General features: G+C 47.6%; 1 protein-coding gene across 2 annotated transcripts in view; it reads left to right on the top strand.

Moving 5' to 3' along the window:
- The first annotated feature begins 398 nt into the window (after positions 1-398).
- LOC149353436 (uncharacterized) overlaps positions 399-22,260 on the top strand; it is a 74,683-nt gene continuing 52,821 nt past the window's right edge. The window contains exon 1 of one of the 2 annotated variants that reach the window (XM_089582555.1): positions 399-1,043. In XM_089582555.1, the coding sequence (XP_089438681.1) occupies positions 1,036-1,043 (8 nt within the window). In that variant the 5' untranslated portion in view covers positions 399-1,035. The remainder of the gene's footprint in view (positions 1,044-22,260) is intronic. The other variant, XM_089582556.1, reaches the window with a different exon arrangement.

The raw sequence follows: 22,260 nt of genomic DNA, 5'->3' as shown, positions 1-22,260 counted from the left end.
TGAACAGCTTAGGCTATGAATATCTACGAGCGCTTTTTTCTTGCGGACCAACTTGGGCGTACATTGAGAATGTAGACGTTAGATGTCTACCTGCATTCAAATGTGCACTCTCGTGAATGAAATGTGCAAACAATCGCTCGCAGCCAATTCCTGCCCCACTCTGCCTCTGTTTCGCTCCGTCTCGGCGGTGCACGTGTCCCGCGGCCGAAATGCGCATATCCCGCGCGGCATCTCGAAAGGCAGCGCGGAAAGAAACCTCGCGGCGGGTCGCGGAGTCGTCACCGCGAGAAATCGCGGCCGCCATTCTAGCTACAGCCGCTGCTGCGGAGAGAATTTCGGGCAGTCCGGGTCTCGAGAAGGGGAAACCCACGGCCCGCCGGTGGTGGAGAGAGCTCCCGCGCGGCGGCTAAAAATAGGAGCCGCGTTACGGTGCTCTGGCCGGGGCAAGCCGCAACCGGCACCCGACCGACCGTTTCTCCGGGACCCGGGCGAAGCCCGTCTTTCGAGAGCGACAAGACAGAAGAAGCAGCACTCGCGCCCGCTGCCGCGAACGTCTTCTTTGTGCGCGCGCGCCCACCACTCCTGGCTGCGGTGGGGAGACGCCCGACGTGCCGCCCTCCTCGCCCTCCCCCCTCCGACTCGGTGCTACCCACAGCCTTGATCATCCCTGCCAGGCCGCCCTCGCACCCGCGCCATCTTTTTCGCAGTTCGGTCAGGGTCTCGGGTGAATCCGAGAAGAAGGTTGCGAACCGGGGTGCCGGGACAGCGAGGGCTGCTACGCCTCGGTAAGAAGCGCCGCGGCGGCGTCTCTTAGAGAAAAGGCTCGACTGGTACCAGCCACTGGGCCCTTCTTCCTCCTGGTACTCGCCGGCTACGTGGGCCTCGTGAGTCATCGTTGTTGTAGCGCGTATCGAGGAACGTGACGCTACACATGTGCCCATCCACCGGTTGGCTCCTGGGTCTTCTCTGAGTCGAAATCAGTGCAGCGGGCCACATTGCAGACGTCACTGTCGGGGATCTACGCAGGAAGAGGAGATGTCGTGGTAAGCCTCTTGCTTCTTTCAGACGTACTAACGCCGAACCGATCACACCTGTCCTGAACGGCAGGTGTTGGTGGCTCATGTGATCTAACGTGTTCTCGGCAGCACATCAGCGGGTGTTTTGATACGTATTAGTTTTGGAATAAACTAGTGCGTATCAACATGCGCTTGAGTGAGAGCGGCCATGATTTTACGAAAACAAAGGGTGTGTACTTATACTGCGTGACGCATGCTATTTTAATCCCCTACAGGAACTAAGCATCACTGAAAAAGAGGCTTGCTACCTCAAAGTTGTAGTTTGTGGTCGGGAAGCACTTTCTGGCATCAGCTATGCTCGAGTTACAGCGATAGCTAGCCAGCACAGTTCAACTTTCTCTGGAGGGTGTTCTTCCTTCCCTCCCGGTTGCTTGGCTCTCGCGTTGCCTTATTGGCATTCTTTCCATACCTGCAGTTTTCCACCAGCGCCAGTATCATTCGTTCCAGCCGTTTCTAGTGAGTCACGCGGTATCGCGTAATGACGCAGCATGAATACACAATATCCAAAGCCCCTTAAAATTCAAATTAATCACGCGCTTTCAGGCCTAAAGGAGCCAGATTTTATTTACCTCCTTTACAATGTTGTTTATAGCAGCAGTTGTAGCTTATGTCTTAGTTATCGAGTGATGTTTGTCCAAAAACACATAGTGTGCTATTTCCGGGCTGTTTCTTTTTTCTTTTTAAAGCCCGAAGCCTACTAATTGCGACGTAGTACGAAAAGAGAGAAAAACATGACCATTTTTGGCTCTCGTTTGCTATAACGAAAGTGTGCCAAAAATAAAATTAGCTGCCGCCCCCTTTTCACTTCCTTCAGCTCTAAGCCGGAAGGTGAAACGTAGCCATCTTTGCCTGACAGTGAAAGGGGCCATCTTGGAAAGTATAACCGGCCGAGACGTATGGCAAAAAGCCAGCAGAAAGCCGTGGAGGAGAAAGCATCTTTTTGTGCTACCGTCGCAGTGAGCGGCGCGTGTTTAGGATCTGCAGTGATCTAGGCGGAGTTTTTGTGGCATTTAAAAAGCGTAATAATGCCTATACATCTTTTCAGCTAAATTTTGTCGCTAATACGGCCAGGTCATTGTAAGGCGGCTCTGGATTGTGCGATGGTCTTGAGACTGAACTCCTAACTTTCCTCCATATTGCTTGACCATACATGCACCTATTACTAGGCAACTGAAGTGACTGCTTGAAATGCCTAATCTGTAAGCCTACTGAACCGAACGACTTATGTGAGATATAAAACATAGGTGCCACGGCCACAAAAATTAAGAGACGTAAATGCAACAGGAAAAATAAAAGAAATGGTAACCGCTATAACAAGAACCAAGGTGATTAAGAGCAATGTTTCTAGTTTTTCGCTCGATTGTGAACGTCCATTCATGTAAACAGTTCTACCACTGGGACATTTCTTAACGAATCAATGCCTCTGTGCAACACTTTTTGTCAAAAGAGAAAGAAAACTAAAGAAAAAGGCAAGGCAGGGAGGTTAACCAGACTCAAGTCCGGTTAGCTACCCTGCATGGCAGGAAAGTACGATGAATTGTTCACAAGAAAAAAAGCGAGATGGAAGCAAATGACACAGAAGATACGCGCAAATGTGATGATGCATGTAAAAGCTTTAAGTATTCCCTCAGGTCTACCGACTCTAAATGCTGAGCAGCAGTCGAGTAGGTTTCTGCGCCCCTGAGATGTAAGTTCAAGGTCCCATTACGTCCGCATCGGAGAACGGTCTGACGTTCAGCCCGCCTGTAGTCCGCACGGCCAGGCGACGTCGAAACGAGGAAGCACGTGAAAGAGACTGTCACGTTCTCTAGTATTTGCAGTTTTCACAAGCGGGAGTGTTCCCCGTTTAAGTTAAATAGGAATAAGAATTTGCAAATGTGGCCCCAGCCATAGGCGGCAGACAAAAGTCCTATAGAAGTGCAAGAGTCCCAGAGCACTTGTAGCCATAGCTTTAAGGGACTGAAGGGGGCACGTCCACAGAAGTTACAGTGAGGTTACACGCAGTTTGTGTGTGCCTATTGTGTGGGTGGTTATAAAGAAAGTAAAGGGGTAGTAGCTCTATTATTCAATATGGATACGCCCATATGATGGAAGCAATGCAAGAAAGGGTGTAGAAGGAAGTGTCGGCGCACATCACACACAGTCTAGTGTGATTGTGGAGTGCGGTTACGTGCAAGAAGTCTTAGTTCTTGAGCGGCGGTTTGTGCTGGCTTCAAGGAGTACACAGACCTTCATGAGCTGATCAAACAGCTTCATCGAAATTGTGGCTGCCAGTCAGCTCGCAATCAGCTCGTGGTCACAGAAATACTACAGCGAAGCTGTTAGCGGCTCATTCCAGGTGTGATTGGCGGCGTTGGCGTCGACGTTGAGCGTTGTCTTCGCACATCACGTGACCAACGGGGCACACATGACTGATGTTGTCATCGGCAGCAAGGAGCCAAAGGAGCTAAGCGTAAACACACAGGACAAGGTCGCGCTAGTGGGAGAGAGGAATAGCGAGAGAAAGTTTAATGTCAGGGAGAGTGGAGAGGCCGGCCAGGGGAAAGTGTCTCTGGCCAGCTACTCCACAGTGAAAAAGGGAAATGAAGGGCAGAAGGAGAGAAAGATATAAGTTGGTGATGCCATAATTAATGAGCTGCATGTGCTCTCGAAGACATAATGCAGACCTCCATGCACACACGAGCGAGCACATCTGCCACACAAGCCTTTAACACGTGCGTCATTAGCACACGTGTAGCAATGACATTACACACTGCAAAAGTGAGGTTTCATGACCCTAGCATGGTACATGGCCTGTTTATTTATTTTCAGCTTGTCGCACGCCACTTAGTTCCAGTAAAAAGGTGATAAAATAACTTCGTTATTCAGCAAATTCCTTGTACCTTGTCTAGTGAAATTTTAAAAATGTCACATCGTCTGCGTGACACCTTCTTTCCCGAATATGAACAAGCCTAATCTGTGCTTTTCAGACTCAACGCCAACATGCAAGAATGCATAGTCTTAATGTTGAGAAACTTTTAAAATGGCCCAGCGACACTCTTGTTGGCTCATTCGTGCATTTTTTTCGGTCACTTGCCTTCCTTTGAGCGTGCAAAGTGGAAGATGCCTTAATAAGTAAACAATGCTACTGGTTTTATTGTAAAAAGGACAAGTGAACACCTTTGCTAGTACGTAATAAAAAAGGGCGTCGAAAAGGCACGCCGCTGTACTGAATCACCGGCTGAACATCGCAACCGCCGCCGCGCACGTGAGGCGGCGGACGCGCCCCTATACCTTGCAGCACGTTATGGATACGGAAAAGCAAAAGCCTAAAAAAATAAATAAGGAACAGCGTCGACAAAAGAAACTCACGCGCCTTTAACGCACGCAGTTATATAAGCGTTCAAGTGCTGATTGCAAGCGGCTGTGCAAAACTTTTTTTTTTTATCGCTAGGCGACCGCATTAATGAAACAACGTACGCTGAGAGGGCGTACCGCATGTGCAGTTCACGTTACTGCCTCATAACTTCGCTAATAAGCTACTTGTGCCTAAATGCATTCTGGGGATCTAAGCTAACTCTCTTCTTTCTTGATGACTAACCATGGATGCATTTTGACGCTGGAAGGAGATAAAGGCCCGCCCTGTCATTCTGATCTTTAACGTCAAAAGCCGTTCTATGGTAGGGCCCCACGGAGAAAGAAGTGTCCGGCAGTTCGCGCCCGAAGCCACGTAAAAGCGAGCACGTCAACCAGAGGTCGACGCTCAGCAAGCGAGCAGAGGCGCATGTGGTGTTCGCATAGAGGCGACAGGAAGTAACAGCGCATAAAAGAACTTCAGCGAACAACACGGCCCAACAGCGTAGGTAACAGAGGCGCTGATCGTCTACTCGTTTCGGCCAATTTTTGCTTTCTTTTAACACAGAGACGGTATTAGATTTTCAACAGAATACATGAGTAAACTAGTAAGCTGCAACGAGCGCGCAGAAAAAGGCTTATGAAATTGTGATTGCTTGCACCAGTATGATTTTTTTGCGGGTGATGTCTCATGGTATGACAAATCGTGGAGAGCGCGAAGTGACATATAGGCATCTTGGGCACTACCCCGTAGTGGGTATGTGCAAACTTTATTTTAGGCCAACCAAAAAAAAAACATATAGACATAGGCGTGGTATCATAAATTAAGACGCCACTTACTGTGGTGGTGGTTCATTGAAATTTAGCATGTACTATCGCGCTCAATATGAGTTGCAACGCGCGGTCATCGACCGGGGCTCGTTCCGTGGTGTGCCTCCTCCAAACAGTCGCTCTGAATTCTGGGAGAAACTGTTGTTCCAGGAAACAACAGCACCCCCGCTCAGGAAAAAATTTCTCCCAGAATTCCGAGCGACTGTTTGGAGGAGGCACACCACAGAACGAACACCGGTCGATGACCGCGCGTTGCAACTCATATTGAGCGCGATAGTACAATCTGGCCGCAAATTGCTCGAGACATCAGTATAAGCACGAGCACGGCCGGGCTCGACGCGCGAGCGAGCGAGCGCTTCGAGACCGGCTGTGGCACGAGCTGCAGGCATATAGAACGAAGCGGGTTTACCTCGACAAAGTACGCCCTTCCAGCCAATGGCTTCGGCTGATTCTCATGAACCTGCTAGCGCAATAATGTAGGGAGTGGCGTGACAATGCAGGGAGGGACTATCCCCAACCATGAAGGGAGGGGCCATCCCCTTTCGCCTACTTTCATCTGCCACTCCCTACATTGTCAGGCTATCAGGCTGATGAGAATCGGCCGACGCCATTGGCTGGAAGGAAGCCGCTTCGTTCTTGAGTTGTATCCGACTATAGCGATAACAGTAACTTTGGCGTCGATATGCAAGAAACGTTTCTTTCACTAAACACGGCAACCATATTTCTTGGACGCCCCATAAGCTTCACGAGTACGTGTCGTTGGCTTCTGTCGAGCCTCACTTTGAATGGGGGGCAAAATCTACGAGTTCATTGCTTTTAATTTTTCTAGCTTTTTAATATTTTGTCGCCTTTAATGCGTGGCACTATGTGCCTTTTCTCAACACGGTGTTTCTGCCTGCGAGATTTCCTTTCTGTAATTACCGCTGCTGCACTGTCGCTAACGCAATCGCGAGGTCCCTAGTCTCTTCACAGCCGTACATAAGATGTACAGTCTTTGTCAAAAGTAACCAGGCTGCATGGTTTGCTTCTCATTCGTATAACAGAGCCCTCACGGCTTCCCTAAAGATCAATAAGTTCTTTGAAGGTGAGAACAGGGGTTCCGCTTACCATACAGAGATTTAGAGCTTGAGGGCTGGCATAATAGCTTTACTATACGACTGAGACGCAAACCATGCAGCCTGGTTACTTTTGACAAAGACTGTACCTCTGCAAGGCTTGGACGCCGTGGAGGTTATCACAACCATGCTTTGTAGCAGACAGCGCAAAAATTAGGAAAAGTAACTCAGCTAACACATTTACACCTATTGAACGCTAAAAAAAGAAACTGTTATAGGTCACAAGTGGCTGGGCTTACCAAATGCACGCCCTCCTGGAATTAGGTGTTAGAATTAAAAAGGAACGGGGTCCTTCAGAGATGCCTAATGGACACACGGGCTTTTTATTGGGCACACTCCACAAAAGCTCCCTTTACTACTATGTCGGAGCAGGGGCATAATGCAAACATGTTAATCTTCGCGCCTTTTCGTTACATTTCGTGGGAGTAGATTTTTTTGCACCTGCGCTGTTTTTATATGGCACGAAGCGCCCTTCTTCCCTCCCTCAGTTTGTGTCGCTTAATTAGAAGAAATTCCATGGCTGATGCGCTGCATGATGCAAAAAATTTTCAGTAATACCTATAGCTAAATCTCCATGCCTATTGAGCAGTTTTATTAACAATGCTCGCTGGCTGGAAAGAAAGTCGCCTTACCCGCCCGGTGAACTACTAAGACGCCTCAAAGGACCTCCTTAACCGCTTTTTAGCTTCGTTATAAAACCTTGATGGAACAGCGCAAAACATCGGGACAAGAGACAAGCGCTGACTTACAACTGGTTTTTATTTCGAAGAAAATTGTGGAGTGCACCGAAGGCCTTGTTTATTCGTTGCCAGTGACGTGCGGTAAACAGTACATTGGGCAGACTGGCAGGTGCATGAATGAAAGGCTGCTAGAACACAAAAATAATTTCGAGCAAGCTTGCAGGAACCTGGGAATCCATTGCAGAGATTGCCCTTCAACTAGTTGTGCACCGGTTTTCCAAAAATGCAAAGCTTTGGCTAATCACAAAGATCAGTTAGTCCGGGAAATAATCGAGGCAGCTTCGATAGCGAGTCTGCGCGACGATTGTGTCAGCACGCCGTCTGTTGCTTTGACTAAGAAAGAATTTGACATGTTAAAAATGTGATTATAAATATCTGTGATTATTTGTCTTATGCTTTTTTGTGGACGCTTGAACGATATGGTTGCGACACATGTGCTTTTTGAGAGGGTGAAGAAGGTATAAGAAGCAATGTTTCTTCGAAATAAAAACCAGTTGTAAGTCAGCGCTTGTCTCTTGTCCCGATGTTTTGCGCTGTTCCATCAAGAATGAATAACCAACATGCCCAAGCTGCTGTCCTGGTTATAAAACCGCTGTTCCGCATACCTCTATGCACATGAGGCGTCACGCTGGCGTCACATCGTGACGAAAGTTCATCCTCAGCCTCGCGTCGCGGCTGTTGCGCCGCTTGGCGTAACGACTGGACGCGCTAGGGGACCGAGTCAACGCGCTCCTTCCAACGGCGGCGTCTACTTGCGTTGGCAGAGGCCCAAATCTGCGGGCGCCGCCAGCTCTCGGAGTTCGGCATACTCGACGACGACCCGACCGGGGAAGCCGATATATCGGTTCTGGCGTCGAAGACGGGCCGTTGGGAAACTCGTCGCCCGTGGCTCAACCTGACAGCCACCGAAAAATTGCGGCCACGCAGCGGCCTCTTCCCTTCATGCGTGCACATTTACGCGCCATGCGTCGGCGCTGTCAGCCTTTTTTTTTTTTTTTTTGTCGTAGAATCAATACGGAAGTGCTGGCGGCGACAGCGCTTATTCGCTTGGAGTCTGGCATTTGTGACAGGCAGCCGTATACTGGCTCTTTGATGGTACGCAGTCGTTCTGTCGGCGAATGGATAATATGGCGTCGTAATTCTATTCCGTAAATTCCAACTAACCTGTTGTTTTTTTGTGTGCATCTGTGCGTGTGCATCACGTTCGGCCCATAGACTTTCTCTTTCTAATGCAGGCAAATAATGAGCAGTAACCTGAGTGGTACTAGGCAATATCACACAAAATAGAAGTGAAATCCTTCAATAAATCTCACTTCTTATTATTACAAATTGTGCTTAGTGATTTCATCGGTGGTGGTTAAACTTTTGTTGCATCACATAACATTGGGAGCCGGCCAAGTGAATTCAAACTGCCAAAATATTGCGTTACTTGGCGGATCATGCGAATAGTGCTGCAAGAGTGCGCCACCTATTGGTTACGTGGCCCGGAAGACCTGAAGTTATTTTTTCTTATAGAGCTATGGCACAGAAGAGAAGGAATGAAGAAAGGACGGCACATACATTGCAATACCTTAAACAATATTAACCATTTAATATGGATCGAACTGGCGCACGAATGACAAACAGTGGCGGTACTGCGCACGCACAATATTTACTGCGACAGTTGGTACTCATCTTACTGCAATAAAACCATCCACCTGTCTATCCTCGCATCGTATATTTGGAATCTGCTTACCTGTGGTTCCGATTCATCTTCCTGTACATATGAAACGAAGGAAAGAAAAGAATTGACACGTGATCATACAATGTGATGCGGCATTTCTGCGCCAGGAATATGATTTTAGCTTTCTTTTCACATTCGCTTTTATTGATTGTAAAACATTTTATTCGCCGCAAACAGCTTGGCAAGAGGTCGTGTTAAGTGGTCCAGAGTACGTAGCCCTCGACGACTTTGTCAGCCCACTCCACCGCCAAAACTTGCGTTCTGGGTCAGAGCTAGCCAGCACGGTATCCCACCGCTCGAGAGAAGGAGCGGTAACTAAATCACCCGGAGGTGGCTCTATTTTGCAGTCCCACAGGATGTGATCGTAGGTGGCTCCTTGGCCACAGTGTTTGCAGTTTGGGTTGTATAGATCAAGATAAATGTGCGCGAGGAGTGATGGGGTGCGTATCGATCTCGTCTGTAGACGACGCCACGTAACCTCTTGTTCTTTAGTCAGGTTTTTGTCCGGAGGGGGGAAAATTCTCCTCTCTAGTTTAAAATGATTGGTGAGATCATGATATGTGAACATGGAGTCCTTCGTGAAATTCAGGGAGCCAGACTCATCCACTGCCCGGTCGACGAAACCTCGGGCTTCGCTTTTAATATTCGCCTTTTAATTGGTGTTTGCGACTTCGCGCCTCGCTAGGATCTATTTCAGCGAGCTTCTTCCTCTCCCATTCCCTCCCCAACTCCACCGTTCGCTCCGACAGCGCTGGCTCCAACGTGAGGGCTAGTTCCTCGCGCTTCCGCTAGGGGCGCTATTGCTGCGCGTCTCCTCCTCTCTCTTTCTGTCTCGCACTCCTTTGCTTCCTACGACGGCTGTGGCTCCGATGCGAGCGCTAGTTTCACTCGCTCCCGCTAGGGGCGCTACTGCAGCTTGCCTAGCCCAGTGTGCAGTGGCTACTCAGTGTCCACACGGTACAAGGAGACTAGCATTCACATCATAAGCGTCATCTCTCTTCTCCTCTCCTTCTCGCCTTTCCCTCTTGCACTCTTTGGCTCCATATGTCGCCCACACAACCCACCGGTACCAACGCCCGCATCAGATTTTGAGTAAGCAAGGGCCATGCAGCAAAAGCAGTAACAGGAAGGAAAAAGAGGACGGCAGACAACAAACGTAAGACGTCGAGATCTGAAATGACAAACGGATGGGAGTTGAATGGTCAGGAGGGCTGAGTGGTGCCACGTGAAATTTCTTTGCGAATCTGATTTTCGCGAAATTATTAATGCAGGAATGCATTCAAGGGCTATATTTTCACCTCTCTTTGACCGCAGATTTTTGTTCGTCCGTCCACCCAGCCACACCACGAGGAAAATCGACCGAATAATACATATGAGAAAAGGTATAGGGTTGAGTGGGATTCGAACTCACACCTTTTAGTTGCCAGTATGAGTAGCGGCAACACGGCGCGCTGAGGCCGTTTGCTTCAGCACGAACAGAAGGCGCTGCTGCTCCTTTTCACTTGGCTTTCAGGTCGTAGAAGCTTACGCACTTGCACATGTAATAGTTAGCTTCAATTAGTGCGACATAAACAACAGCATTGCTAAAAACTAGCGTTTATTTCGTACGCAGCGAAGCACAACGAAAGAAACAATGCAGACCACGTATGAGCGCGCACCAACAAGGACAAAGGACGCAGACAACACAAGCGCTCACTTCCAACTAATGGTTTACTGACACAAATACATGATATACGCCTTCCTTCGTGACGTCATCTAACTGAATCTTTGACATTCATTAAAATTGATGGCGCGCTGTCACATGATGCATCCGCTTTTTTAATCAAATCCGCTTCAGTGATTTCCCTTACCTCCTGGCTTATATGCGTACTGACTATTCTGCACTCTTCAAACATAGGTTTACAAGGCTTTCATTCTTTATTTCACAGTCATGACAATGCACAGAAAGGTTCCCGTCCCTGTAATTTCCATTTTCCACTATTGTCCACCATAGCAATGTCCACTATTTACAAAATACAAAACGTAAACACGTTCGCGCCGCTCGCTCGCGAGTCTGCCCGCACAGTTCTAAATAATACGACGCGCGAGCGACCACTGCTGGTACTTACAAAACATAAAACACTGTACATATACAGACGCGTTCGCGCAGTGTCCTGACACTAATGGATCGCATGCGCGGCACACTGCACAGACAGCCGGGGTGGGGCGCCCAGCTGCATATCGTCCAAGGGTAGCGGGCGTACTCGTCACTCGAGACGTCAAGCGCGCGTCAAGCGCGCCTGTTCAGTGAATGCAGAGAGGCTCGCCGCTGTTCTCGTCGTGGAAGAAAAAAATGCAGAGCAGTATCACAACGATGCACCAGGGTTGCTTCCCATCCCTAGAAGTTTAATATACGGTGCAGCGATAGACGCAAAGAGGAGATATTAATCGCAAAAATTTCACACTGATGCTTTTCATAACGCATCCGCGTACTGGGTGTCGGTCGGATCCCCATTCCTATGAAAAATAGCATACGTTTGGGGGCATGTGTTCTGGCGTGATAGACCCATGTACGCACACATAGTGTTCCGAAACGATTGACTGTGGGACTCAGCGCGTGACATTAACCTACCTCATTCATCCACCTCGTCAAGTGCACGCTCCATGCATTGCACGTTTGAGATTCACTTTAAATGCCATGCTTTCAAGTTCTCGCACACCATCCTAGACACATATTGTAGCAGCTTCTCTAGCCATTTCTCTGTTCGTTCGCTGTTCGCTGGCTAACGCAGCCAGTAGGGCCAGTCGTCCTAACACGTATGGCGACAGGGTTTTGATTTCGGGGAAGCAGGCGCTAGTCATTAAGCTTTAAAACTGGATGCATTTCTTTCTCAATTGCCGAGACCATTAGAGCTCAGTGCTCATCCCCATCAGCCGCAGGCGCACGGGGCCACAGCACTAGCAGAAACAAAAGGAAACACTTTGGAAGAAAACAGCATTCCCTATCGAAGTACTTAAGCTAACTGGATGCAAAAACTGTTCATTTTCGTGTTCCTTTTATTGTAACGAACACTTCGAACGTGCGGAAGTCTGTCCCAAAAAGCACCCACCATGCGCGGTGGCAGAAGCAGTGCCCATGCGGTGTAGGGTATGAGAGGCCAGTCGCAGGCAGCGTTGTCATATGGAATTCGTTTTGTTTCTTTCAACAGTTGCCGCAAATTACTTCTAAGATTTAGGCTTGTCGCATCGGCTCTACTGACATTTTTCTCTACTTCAGGCTATAACAGCACGAATGTCTAATAAACTGAAGCAGAAACAAACTGAAGCATTTGGCGCGCGCGCGCGCGCGTGTGTGTGTGTGTGTGTGTGTGTGTGTGTGTGTGTGTGTGTGTGTGTGTGTGTGTGTGTGTGTGTGTGTGTGTGTGTGTGTGTGTGTGTGTGTGTGTGTGTGTGTGTGTGTGTGTGTGCGTGTGCGCGTGTGTGTGTGTGTGTGTGTGTGTGTGTGTGTGTGTGTGTGTGTGTGTGTGTGTGTGTGTGTGTGTGTGTGTGTGTGTGCGCGCGCGTTCGTGCGTGGGTGCGTGCGTGCGTGCGTGCGTGTACGTGTGTGTGAGAGAGAGAGCGAGAAAGTCGAGGGCGCCGAAACCATCTTGAGTGGCGGCTGCCTCGCTGGGCCAAGGCGCCTACAGTGAGAGGAAACAGTTCCTCGCTATTCTTTCCGCTTTTTCTTCCTTCGCAGCGGCGCAGAGAGAGAGAGAGAAAAAAAAGTAGGCTTGCGTCCAGCGATTTGCATAATTGATAATTAACGGCAGAGGAACAGAGTGTTAGGCGCTAATGGGTCCCTCCCTCCCTTTGCGGAGAGACCACAACGCTTCCCCAAGCGGCTGCTGTTGTTTCCGCGGAGGGAGCCGAAGATAAGCCTCAACCGCTGTGTCAGTTTACCTGTACGCCAGCCGCAGTGCTCATGTACGGTGTTCACGAATAGAGGCGATGAGACCGGAGAGATGGTGTATACCATATTAGGACAGAATATAGAGTGAGGTTAGAAGGAGGGAGCACTCCCGCTCCAACCGTATTAGGACATAGCCATTACGTTAATGCGCCGCTAAATACGCCACTCGGAGCTAACGCCGTAGACGACCTGAAAGGGATCCCTGCCGCTCGGACGCTGAAGAATAGAAGCTCACCCAACGTAAAAGGACAGAACACGCTCGTGCAAAGTTCCGCGCCGTATCGCGATGTCAGAACACGGGTCATTACCGTAGAATGCTTACACTCCGGAAGCTGTGCAAAATGCACTCTTCTCTGGCATGCATCGAGCAGGGAGCTTAGCAATTCCTACTTTCGTCAGTGCCTATATTAAATATTCAAATTTAAACAGCGCTAACTTTTCACGCGAATACATAGACAGACATGACAGGACTGGCGCTGGTCCTGTCATGTCTATCTGTGTATTCGTCTGAAAAGTTAGCGCTGTTTAAATTTGAAGAAAAGAAAATGCATCACCAACTAGCCCCGCAACGTGTTTTACTCTGCGAACTATATTAAATATATATCCGTGGAGTCTCAGCGGCTTAGAAGTTCGTCTATTGAGCACGATGTCACGAGATCGAATCCTGGCTGTGTCTTTTGCATTTCTGTGCGGCCGAAATGCAGAAACACCCATGTGCTGGGGCCATGTCAGTGCAGGATAAATAACTCAGGTGTTCGACATTTCCGGAGCTTACTCCTACGACGAATCCTACAGCACACGTTCAGTTTTGGGACGTTAAACCTCACATACCATACCATACCATACCATACCATACCATACCATACCATACCATACCATACCATACCATACCATACCGTACCATACCATACCGAATAATAATAACAAAAAATGAACGTAAAGAAGAATCACTGAGTAGTTGATTATTACTTTTTTGGGTGCCCTGGGAAACTAACAGTCTGCAAAACTTCTGGTCCAGAGAGTACAGAAGTTCTGAGCAACTTCTGGACTTCAAACGTCACATAGTACATCATACCATAGCAAACATTAGCCCTAGTTTCCCTAAAAGGGAAATGGGCGGCTAGTGCCAAACATTTCAACTTACCAGTGTGTCGCAATAGTTACGGGCAAAGACTAATAGTTCAGGGGAGTTTTGATTTGGAATGGTATACCTGACGATATTAAACTGAAAAGAAACTGTGCAATCTTTGAAAACGTTCCTGATCAATATGTAAAGTTATGGTGTATTGTTTTTCTTTTTGTGAGGATGTGTGTATTGTGTACGCTTGTTCTTGTTTACCTCTAAATTGTTGAGAATGTGACTTTTACTTTATGAACGCATGTGTCGTCTTCGCGTGCCGCATTTAAATTGTACATTATTGTGATGGACCCGAAACTAGCCTCTGGCTTTGGGTCCTAGAGCATTGTGCGTACTGTACCGTTGTAAATGGATTTTCGTTTGAAATAAAAAAATATATAATGCGCTGATGACGAATAATCATTAAGGAGTTGAAGAGTTGAAGTTTTCGTCCTTTTATGTGACGCGCAAGACCATACCATACCATACCGACGTTAACACACAGGGAAAATAACTGAAGTTTTACTGCACAAAAATATACAAGAAGTGAAATCACGAAAGCAAAAACGCCGGCAAATAGAAGAGCATTCGAAAACGGGATTTAGGGCGACTGAGTCTCGAAAACAATACACGCGATATTAAGCCCCTGCGGCGCGATAGAAAATGACGCGGAAGTATATCAGGCAAAGAGCTCAAATTCGCACATTTTTTTTTTTAAATGTGCAATATAAAAGAAAGAACAGCCACAAAGCTCGTAAAATTGCCCAATTCGAGAATACAAACGAGCAATAAGACAACGAGAGCAAGTATTGGTAAAGAAAGATCGCCCTTTTTCTGCCTAAAGAAAACGCTCGGTAATAGTCGCAAGCTCTCGTGCCGGCGCTATACGTCAAAGACAACGGGGCAGGTGCAGCGCCTCGTTATCCTTGGTAATCGCTGCAGCCCGCCGTCCAATCGATTTTCTCGTTGCGTGCTCGGCCTGACGCCAGGTCGTGATTGGTTGCGCAATTCCAGACTCAAATGTGCCATTGTGTGAGGCAGCCGCAAAATAAACGACAGCACCCGCACCAGTCACGAAGGCAAGATGCAATCACGACAGAAGCGGATGCATCAGACTTAAGGCAAGAACTGTTTCCCAGCAAAAAAAAAACAAAAAAAACACAGAAAACGTCGAAACAAAGAGAAATGCATTAGTAAGCATCGTATAACGCGTGAGGTGTGGCTGCTTCCAAATGAATGCGAGTGACGATCACTTGCCCGGCCTCTCCGAGAAGATCATGGGTTCAGAGGCTCTGTCAAGATGACCTACACCCAACTGCGTTTCTTCATTAGGCTGAGTTTTTCTCGTTGGCAATAATGACTGTCTTTCGCTTCTTTGCCCCGGTCACGGACGATAGCTAAGCAGGCCGTGTTAGCATGTGACAAAGGCGCACACCAATCATGCATCACATTCGGATGATCTAAACGTTATGGACATCCAAGGGATGCCTAGAAGTATACTTTTCGGCGTCCAACGTACGTATACGTACGTTTGCATGAACGGAAGCTACGTGCTTACGCAAGAATGTACATCAGCGCAGTAATGGCCCTCTACCTCTGCTTCGTCAGCTGTTTAGCAGGGCTTTCCATAAAATGGCTTCTGAGGTTACCCACCTGCACCAGCAGTATATAAAACTATTGCTGCGGTCCTTCTGTTTCCTTCTGCATTGTGAGCTGCCGTGTCCTGAAGGAGCTCATTTTGGTTAGTGCAGTTTTATTTCAATAGCGCGTGCCCATATATTATTGTCTTCAACAAAGTTTTATCTTGCTGGAGTGAGCGCTGCGAAAGCGACTAAGACAAATTTTAGCATCTAAAAAAACTCCTATCAGAGCTTTATCTCTCAGGAGTAATGCTGTAAAAACATTACACCGTGACACATCGTTGAAATCAGGGGTCTCAAGCATGCGATCCGCTGGCCCTTGTGGTGGGTTCCGCTGGCCCTACGGACTTCGGCCATTGTTCCAGGATAACCTCACTTGTTCCTGCCTATTTTCCCCCTTATAATTTGTGGTCGTAAACAACTCCACGACGTCTGGTAAACTTAGCTTTGCGGGAGAAGGGGCTACAAGTTTGGAATACGACAAGAAAAAACTAAAAAAAAAGAAGAGTTCGGTTGTGGCTTTCTTCGCCGGAGCTTTTTTCTTGTTCGTCTGGATTTTGTGTGTGTATGTGTTTACTTATATTGTTTTCTTATTTTGCTTACTTTTTAAAGTTATTTGCGCGGACCCCTGTGTTCTGTTTCTTCTCCAGGAAACAACATTCTGTCAATGCGGCCCGCGTGGTGAGATGAGTTCGGGACCCCTGGTTAGCAGTCTAGGATACCTTTTTCTGTGAATTGTTACTCAGATAAGTTGATGTTAGGATAACGTCGGAAGAAGCGCGTCGAAACGCTTCTGTGTTTCGGAACAAAGGTGAAAAAATTCGAACTGAGCCTGACCATTGTGTGCACAAAAGAGCCTAGACACTGCTTTCTGGGCATAACACGCTCTACAGTTCTTCATGTCCTTGTCCTCCCTATGCATATAAGTTATTAGCATCCCAATTAAACTTTTAATATTTTTTCTTTGCTGCTTTGCAAAAAAAAGAAGAAAGGGAGGCTGGTTTCGTAAAGGGGTATTCAGCCAGAGACAACGTTTGTGTCATGAGTGGGTTATGGGAATAGATGTTGGATGTTGGATAAAGGCTATAAATAGCCTTTATACATCACGAAAGGTATTATACATTCAGAAGAAAGCACCAGCGTTCATAATGACTCAGAGGAAGCATACTAAATATCTCAAGAAATAATGACAGAGACTGCACAGCGACCACAGCCTTTCATATGAATTGAAAAAGAAAAAAGAATGTGTGAGGTGCGTAGGAGAAAGACGTAAACTGTTGGATTTTATAAACTACGTGTCTATACAGGAGGAGTCAACAGCGTTAAGCTGGAAAGAATCAGGAAAACGCTTTAACTCGGAATACGTGAGCAACCTCAGATTTGCTGAGTGTATCGTCCTGTAAAAAACTATGGAGATAATTACAGCGATTCATTAGGGGCTTCCATGAGAGCGGGTATACGCTTTAAAGGTAACATTTTTGCGAAGTTCGCTTTCGTTGTTCTTTACTGCTGCCAGCGCATGGCCTCATCATTTCTTGTGTCTCCAAATAAGCAGTGCTATCCAGCGTTCATTCGGACGGTGCGACTAGTTTGTTCGCACAACAATGCACCAGAGGACACTGATTGTGGCACAGGGCAGCGAATTCGGGCTGGAGACACCAAAGTCTTACCTGACGTTTTTTTTTTTAATTGTTTTACTGAAGTTAAAACTCGCGCAAGAGCTTGACAACAACATCTTCAGTTGCACTGCTGATCTAAAGTACCTGAAATCGGCGGCGATATTTTGTCACGTAACAGAAACGAAATTTCGATGCCGATTTCAGGGACTTGAGATCAGCTGTGTGGCTGAAGATTCTGCCCTCAAGCTCTTGCATTAATAATAGAAACGGTAGAGTGTGTCGTGCGCGCGCGCTCTCCTTCATTTTCGACCATGGCCATCCCACGCGCCCGACCTGTACATATGTTAATTTGTAAATATAATATTTGTATATAGTACCTCTCTTCCCCCTGTCCTTTCTGGCTGTTCTTTCTCTTCCATTTCATTTCTCCAGTCTGGCTGCTATCCCTCTATTTCCGCTGCCTCAGCTCAGGTGCTTCCCGTAGCGATGGCAGATGCCGGGGCTAGCAAAAATGCTTTCCTTCTTTTTTATTATCATTTTTAATAAACTAGCACTACTAATACTACTACAGAAACGGATTTATAGGGTGTTAGGGTGCCCCCCCCCCCCCTTCCCCCTACCAAGCGAGAAATTTTACACGCGAAGACAATGTTTAACCCCATTTTTTTTTAGATGAAAATATGTGATTCAATTGAGACCGCCTCCTCCCCCTCCCCCCAAAACGCTCCCTCTACCCATAAATCAACCCCTGACGCGTAGCGTCTCTGAGTTACATATCAATACGTCAGCGCAGTTCCAACGAATAGCTCTCAATAGATTCCGATCGCTGCCATGGTACAACTGTTATGCGCTAATTACCTTCATACACTCTCACTGTTTCCAGTCCCGTCACTAATAACGCTATTTATCACCTCGAGGACAGCCTTGCCGATATCACCGCAGCACTGTTTTTACAGACGTATGCAAGCCAGGTTCTGTTTGCTGACTGTCGGTCACGGGGGCAATCCCCTGCGGAAGGTACAGGGCTGGTTGAAAGTTCCTAGGCCACAGAGGAGGAGACACCACCTCATTCTCCAGATATTTTTCAGCTTAGGGGGTGCCGTTAATTCCTTACGACATACCCGACGGTGAACCTTGTGGCCTGGGAATTTTTGACACATCATGTACATACTTTCGATCAAAGTTGTAGCATGAACCACTTGAAACATACGTCTAAAAAAAAAAATAGTCTGGGCCTGTCGTTGCCCAATTGCACTAAAGCCTTCGCAAACACTCGGACTTGAAAATGATAGTTGTTTCGATGTGCGATGAAAAAATGCCACGGCGCGCAGTTTTCAGCTTTCTTTCTTCAATGTGTATTACGGTAGTGAAATACATTGGATGTTTTCCGGACTAATTCATGCTTGAAGTATTCTTCCCTGTGTACTGTGCAGAGAACAAAAGGGGCCGCCGACAATATTCCCCCGACATTCTTTTTTTTTCTTTGAGTATAGCTCGTGAGCTCTATTTTTCCTTTGCGCGTAGCTCGTGGGACAGTTGAAAAGATTTTACGTTGTGATATTTGCAAAGTGCCATTCCAGTTTTGTACGCTTACACTAAGAGAAAAAAGAAACAGCATCTAATTCTAAACGCATGTTGACTGCGCACACATGAAGAACATTGTAAGTACCCCCTTTGCAAAAAAGTAACAAAGCAGTGGGATTTGCTTCGCAGCCGTACTGTGAAGCGCCCCGACGGTGCCCTAGGGACCAAAAGGTCCAGAAAGGTAATGACTAGAGTTATCCTTACCTCACATAGATTTAGAGCTAATGGGCTGCCTTATGTTGCCCGCTACACGGCTAAGAAAGAAGCCCGGTTGCTCGGCTGCTTTGGAAAAAGCAGTACGTTGACTGGTTGTGCGATCTCGCTATTCCGTAGTTTAGTGATTAAATTGGCTTCCCATCATTACTCGACTATAAAAGAAATCCCTCTGCTATGTTTTAAGTTGGGACAACCTTGGAAGATAATACGCCGAAAACGTGCGTGCGACTATTTGCAACACCAGTAGGCACAGTATTGCCCCGGTAAGATTTACCACGGGCCGAACGGTGCAGAGCCTTCACTCGGCGCCCAGCATTTTCCCTGGGCTATTTATTTCCGGCGTAGCAGAAGGCAGCGGCATACAGATGTCAAGTCGATGGACAAAGCATCCTCTCACGCACCGGCTGCTCATATTTCCGAGCCTCTTTGGAAAGGCTAATGGCCCCCAAACAAGACGTGACAGGCAGCAGAAATCCGTCAGAGCTGACGTCGTCATTCAAGCCGGCAGCGAAGCGCCCCATTGTGCGCGCTACTCGTGACTCGAAGGCGAACGACTCAACAACAAAGAGGCACAGCCGAAACCCACGCCGTTACAAAGTCCATACACGCTCGAGCCGTGCGCGTATGCGTCTTATGCCGGCTTCCATGCCTTCGGTTTACGCAAAAGTCGTGAATTTGACTCACGACGCGAGAAAAAAAAGAAGAAAAAAACCGAATATTGAGAAGAACGACGGAAACGAGAAAGAAGGAAACGGAAACTAAGGGGTAGAAACACACTGATCAAAAAGAAGTAAAGCAGCGGGCGGGGAGGTGAAAGAGAGGGAAGGAGAAAAAAGAAAGATGTGAAAAGAGCGATTTCAGGTGCATGCAGAGTGAGCACTCATTGTGTCTCTAATGCCGCCCTTCGTGCCGGCACGCGTGTGCGCTGGTTTCGAATGAAGTCGAGCGCCGGCGTTTTGTTCTCGTTGTTACGAGTCATTGGCGGAACGCGGCCTGCCCGGAACGCAGCGCGCTTCCAAGGCGCCACCCCGTGCAAGGGGCCAGCGCCGCGGTGCACGCGAGTGCGTGACTTCGTTGCGGCTGTCGTCTCCTTGGAGCCGCGAAGGTCGCGCCTTCCATGCGCCCGGCCCGCCGGACAATTTGCGAAACGAGCCCCGAGGCCGCGTGGCGCCGAGCGGCAGCAGTCTGCCGCGGAGGCCCCAAAAGCTGAGTGAGACCAGGTTGCGTTCGAACGGAGTAATGTCACCGACAGCACGGCTTGCCTTTGCTTGCGCTCTCGAGGAACACTGAGCTCATCCGAATGGGCTTTTGCAAAGCCGGGGCGAAGAAAATTGAATTCACTCGGGCGTAGTAAATGTATACGACCCGAATGGACACAGTGATCGGGAATAGGGGCCTCCCCCGCAGTGGGGGAACTTTCCGTATTAGACCACGCCGGCGGTGGTTCTTCAGCCTGCTCCGGAATTTCAGTGCCGGGCATTTTGTAACGCCTCCGCCGCATTAATATGCGACCGCCGTGCATAGCAGCCAGAGGTGGAACCACCGATCTTATGTTCACTATCCAACGTCTTGTTTTTTTTTTTCTTTTGAAGAATTAAGTATTCCTGCTTCGGCATGTTAAGAAGTGGGCTCCGAGAAACTCGGGACGATGATTTTACTTCCTCCCTTGATTTGTCTGTCCACTGTAAAGGCTGCATTACTTCAGCTGCTCAGAAGCAAAAAATCTTGGTGGTGAAGTAAAAGCTCTTATTTTTTGCCAGAGATGCCATTAAGCTGCTAGTGCTCAGTGCAGGTTTCTGGAAAGTGAAACTTTGAACCTTCTCTTCTTAGCCACCGAATTCGCAGGGAAGCGCAACACCGCAGGACAACGCTGATATATATAAAAAGTTGTGGCGAAGGGTGAAACCTAGATCACAAGGTCATCTCGAATCTGTAAAGACAGCGCCTTCTATGATATATATTTAAGCTGCACCATCTTTGTAATACTTTCAGAGCCAATATGCTTCCGCATCCTATGCACATATATGCACAAGGGAACCCGGTTTTCGAAGTGCTGTTATGGTACGCTCACACGAATCGGTTGACATGCTCATTGCTCTTCTATTTCAGAACGACGTGTTGCATCACTGTAAAGACAGCGCCTTCTATGATATATAACTAAGCTGCACCAGGTTTGTAATACTTTCAGCGCCTATTTCTGTGCCCATATATAAAAAAAATCAGGCCCAATTTTCGAAGTGCTGTTAGTTCACGCCGACACAAATTAATGCGCATGCTCATTGATCTTGGTCAAATGTTTAGGGGAATCCCCCAAGGTGGAGTAGATTTGTAATAAGGGAGTAATTACTCATTGGCATCCACCCAAGCGCAGCCATACGGCTACAAAGGAAAGCTATACAGCTTTCTCAGAAACTTCGTAGTTAAAGAAAAATTCGTCCTGGTCCGGGGTTCGAACCCGGAACCACCGCCACACCGGAGCAGTCGCTCTACCAATTGAGCTAACCGGGACGGCAATCTCATGGTAGGGCGAGAGCGAATTGATCAGTAACTCGAAGTGGGAAGAGTGTTGGTCTTCTATTTATTGATCTTCTATTTATAATAAGGGAGTAATTATTTATTGACATCCACTCAAGCGGAACCATACAGCCACAAAGGAAAGCTCTACAGCTTTCTCAGAAACTTCTTCAGAAAATCTACTCCCCCTTGGGGGATTCCCCTAAACATTTGACCAACACTGATCTTCGATTTCAGAACAACGTGTTGCATTACTGAGCCAGAGTAAGGAGGCCGTGTAAACCCGTCACCTAATTTACACGAAACAAACGCTGCGGTTGGCGTCATGACTGGTTCGACATATATTCGTTGGCATATACCAGCGTAACAGTTTTGCGCTCGGTTGTTTACCGAGATAGTTTGAATTTTTGAAGAGAAAAAAAATGTTGAAAAAGCAACAAAAAAAAAATGTCGAGTGACTGAAGCGTTATGCGTCCGGAACTGTCGTTTTTATGTACTACACTGCAATATGGGGGAAAATGTGATTGCTCTTTCGACGTCGGTACCTTTTTCAATGGCCTCCCTCTCCATAAACCTACTATTTTTAAGAAGTCGAAGCAGCCACAATAACTTAAATTTCACTGTAAGTAAAAAAAAAAAAAGAAAGTTATCCACCCATGTGCCGATGTCCCTGGCCAATCCCCCGCCGTGGGTATGTGCCATTAAGCCTGAGAACATAATCATCGATGCCCCTCCGCAGTCGCAGGCACATTCCCTCCTTGCTATAGCTGCTCAGTTGTAGCTCGTGGGCGTTGCTATTGGTAGGTTGTACGTGCTTGCTCTAA

This window comes from Amblyomma mixtum, chromosome 3 (assembly GCF_055824585.1).
Source record: "Amblyomma mixtum isolate Tamu chromosome 3, ASM5582458v1, whole genome shotgun sequence".
NCBI lineage: Eukaryota > Metazoa > Arthropoda > Arachnida > Ixodida > Ixodidae > Amblyomma > Amblyomma mixtum.
The sequence above is the reverse complement of the archived record's forward strand: the minus strand, read 5'-3'. Positions and strand labels throughout refer to the sequence as shown.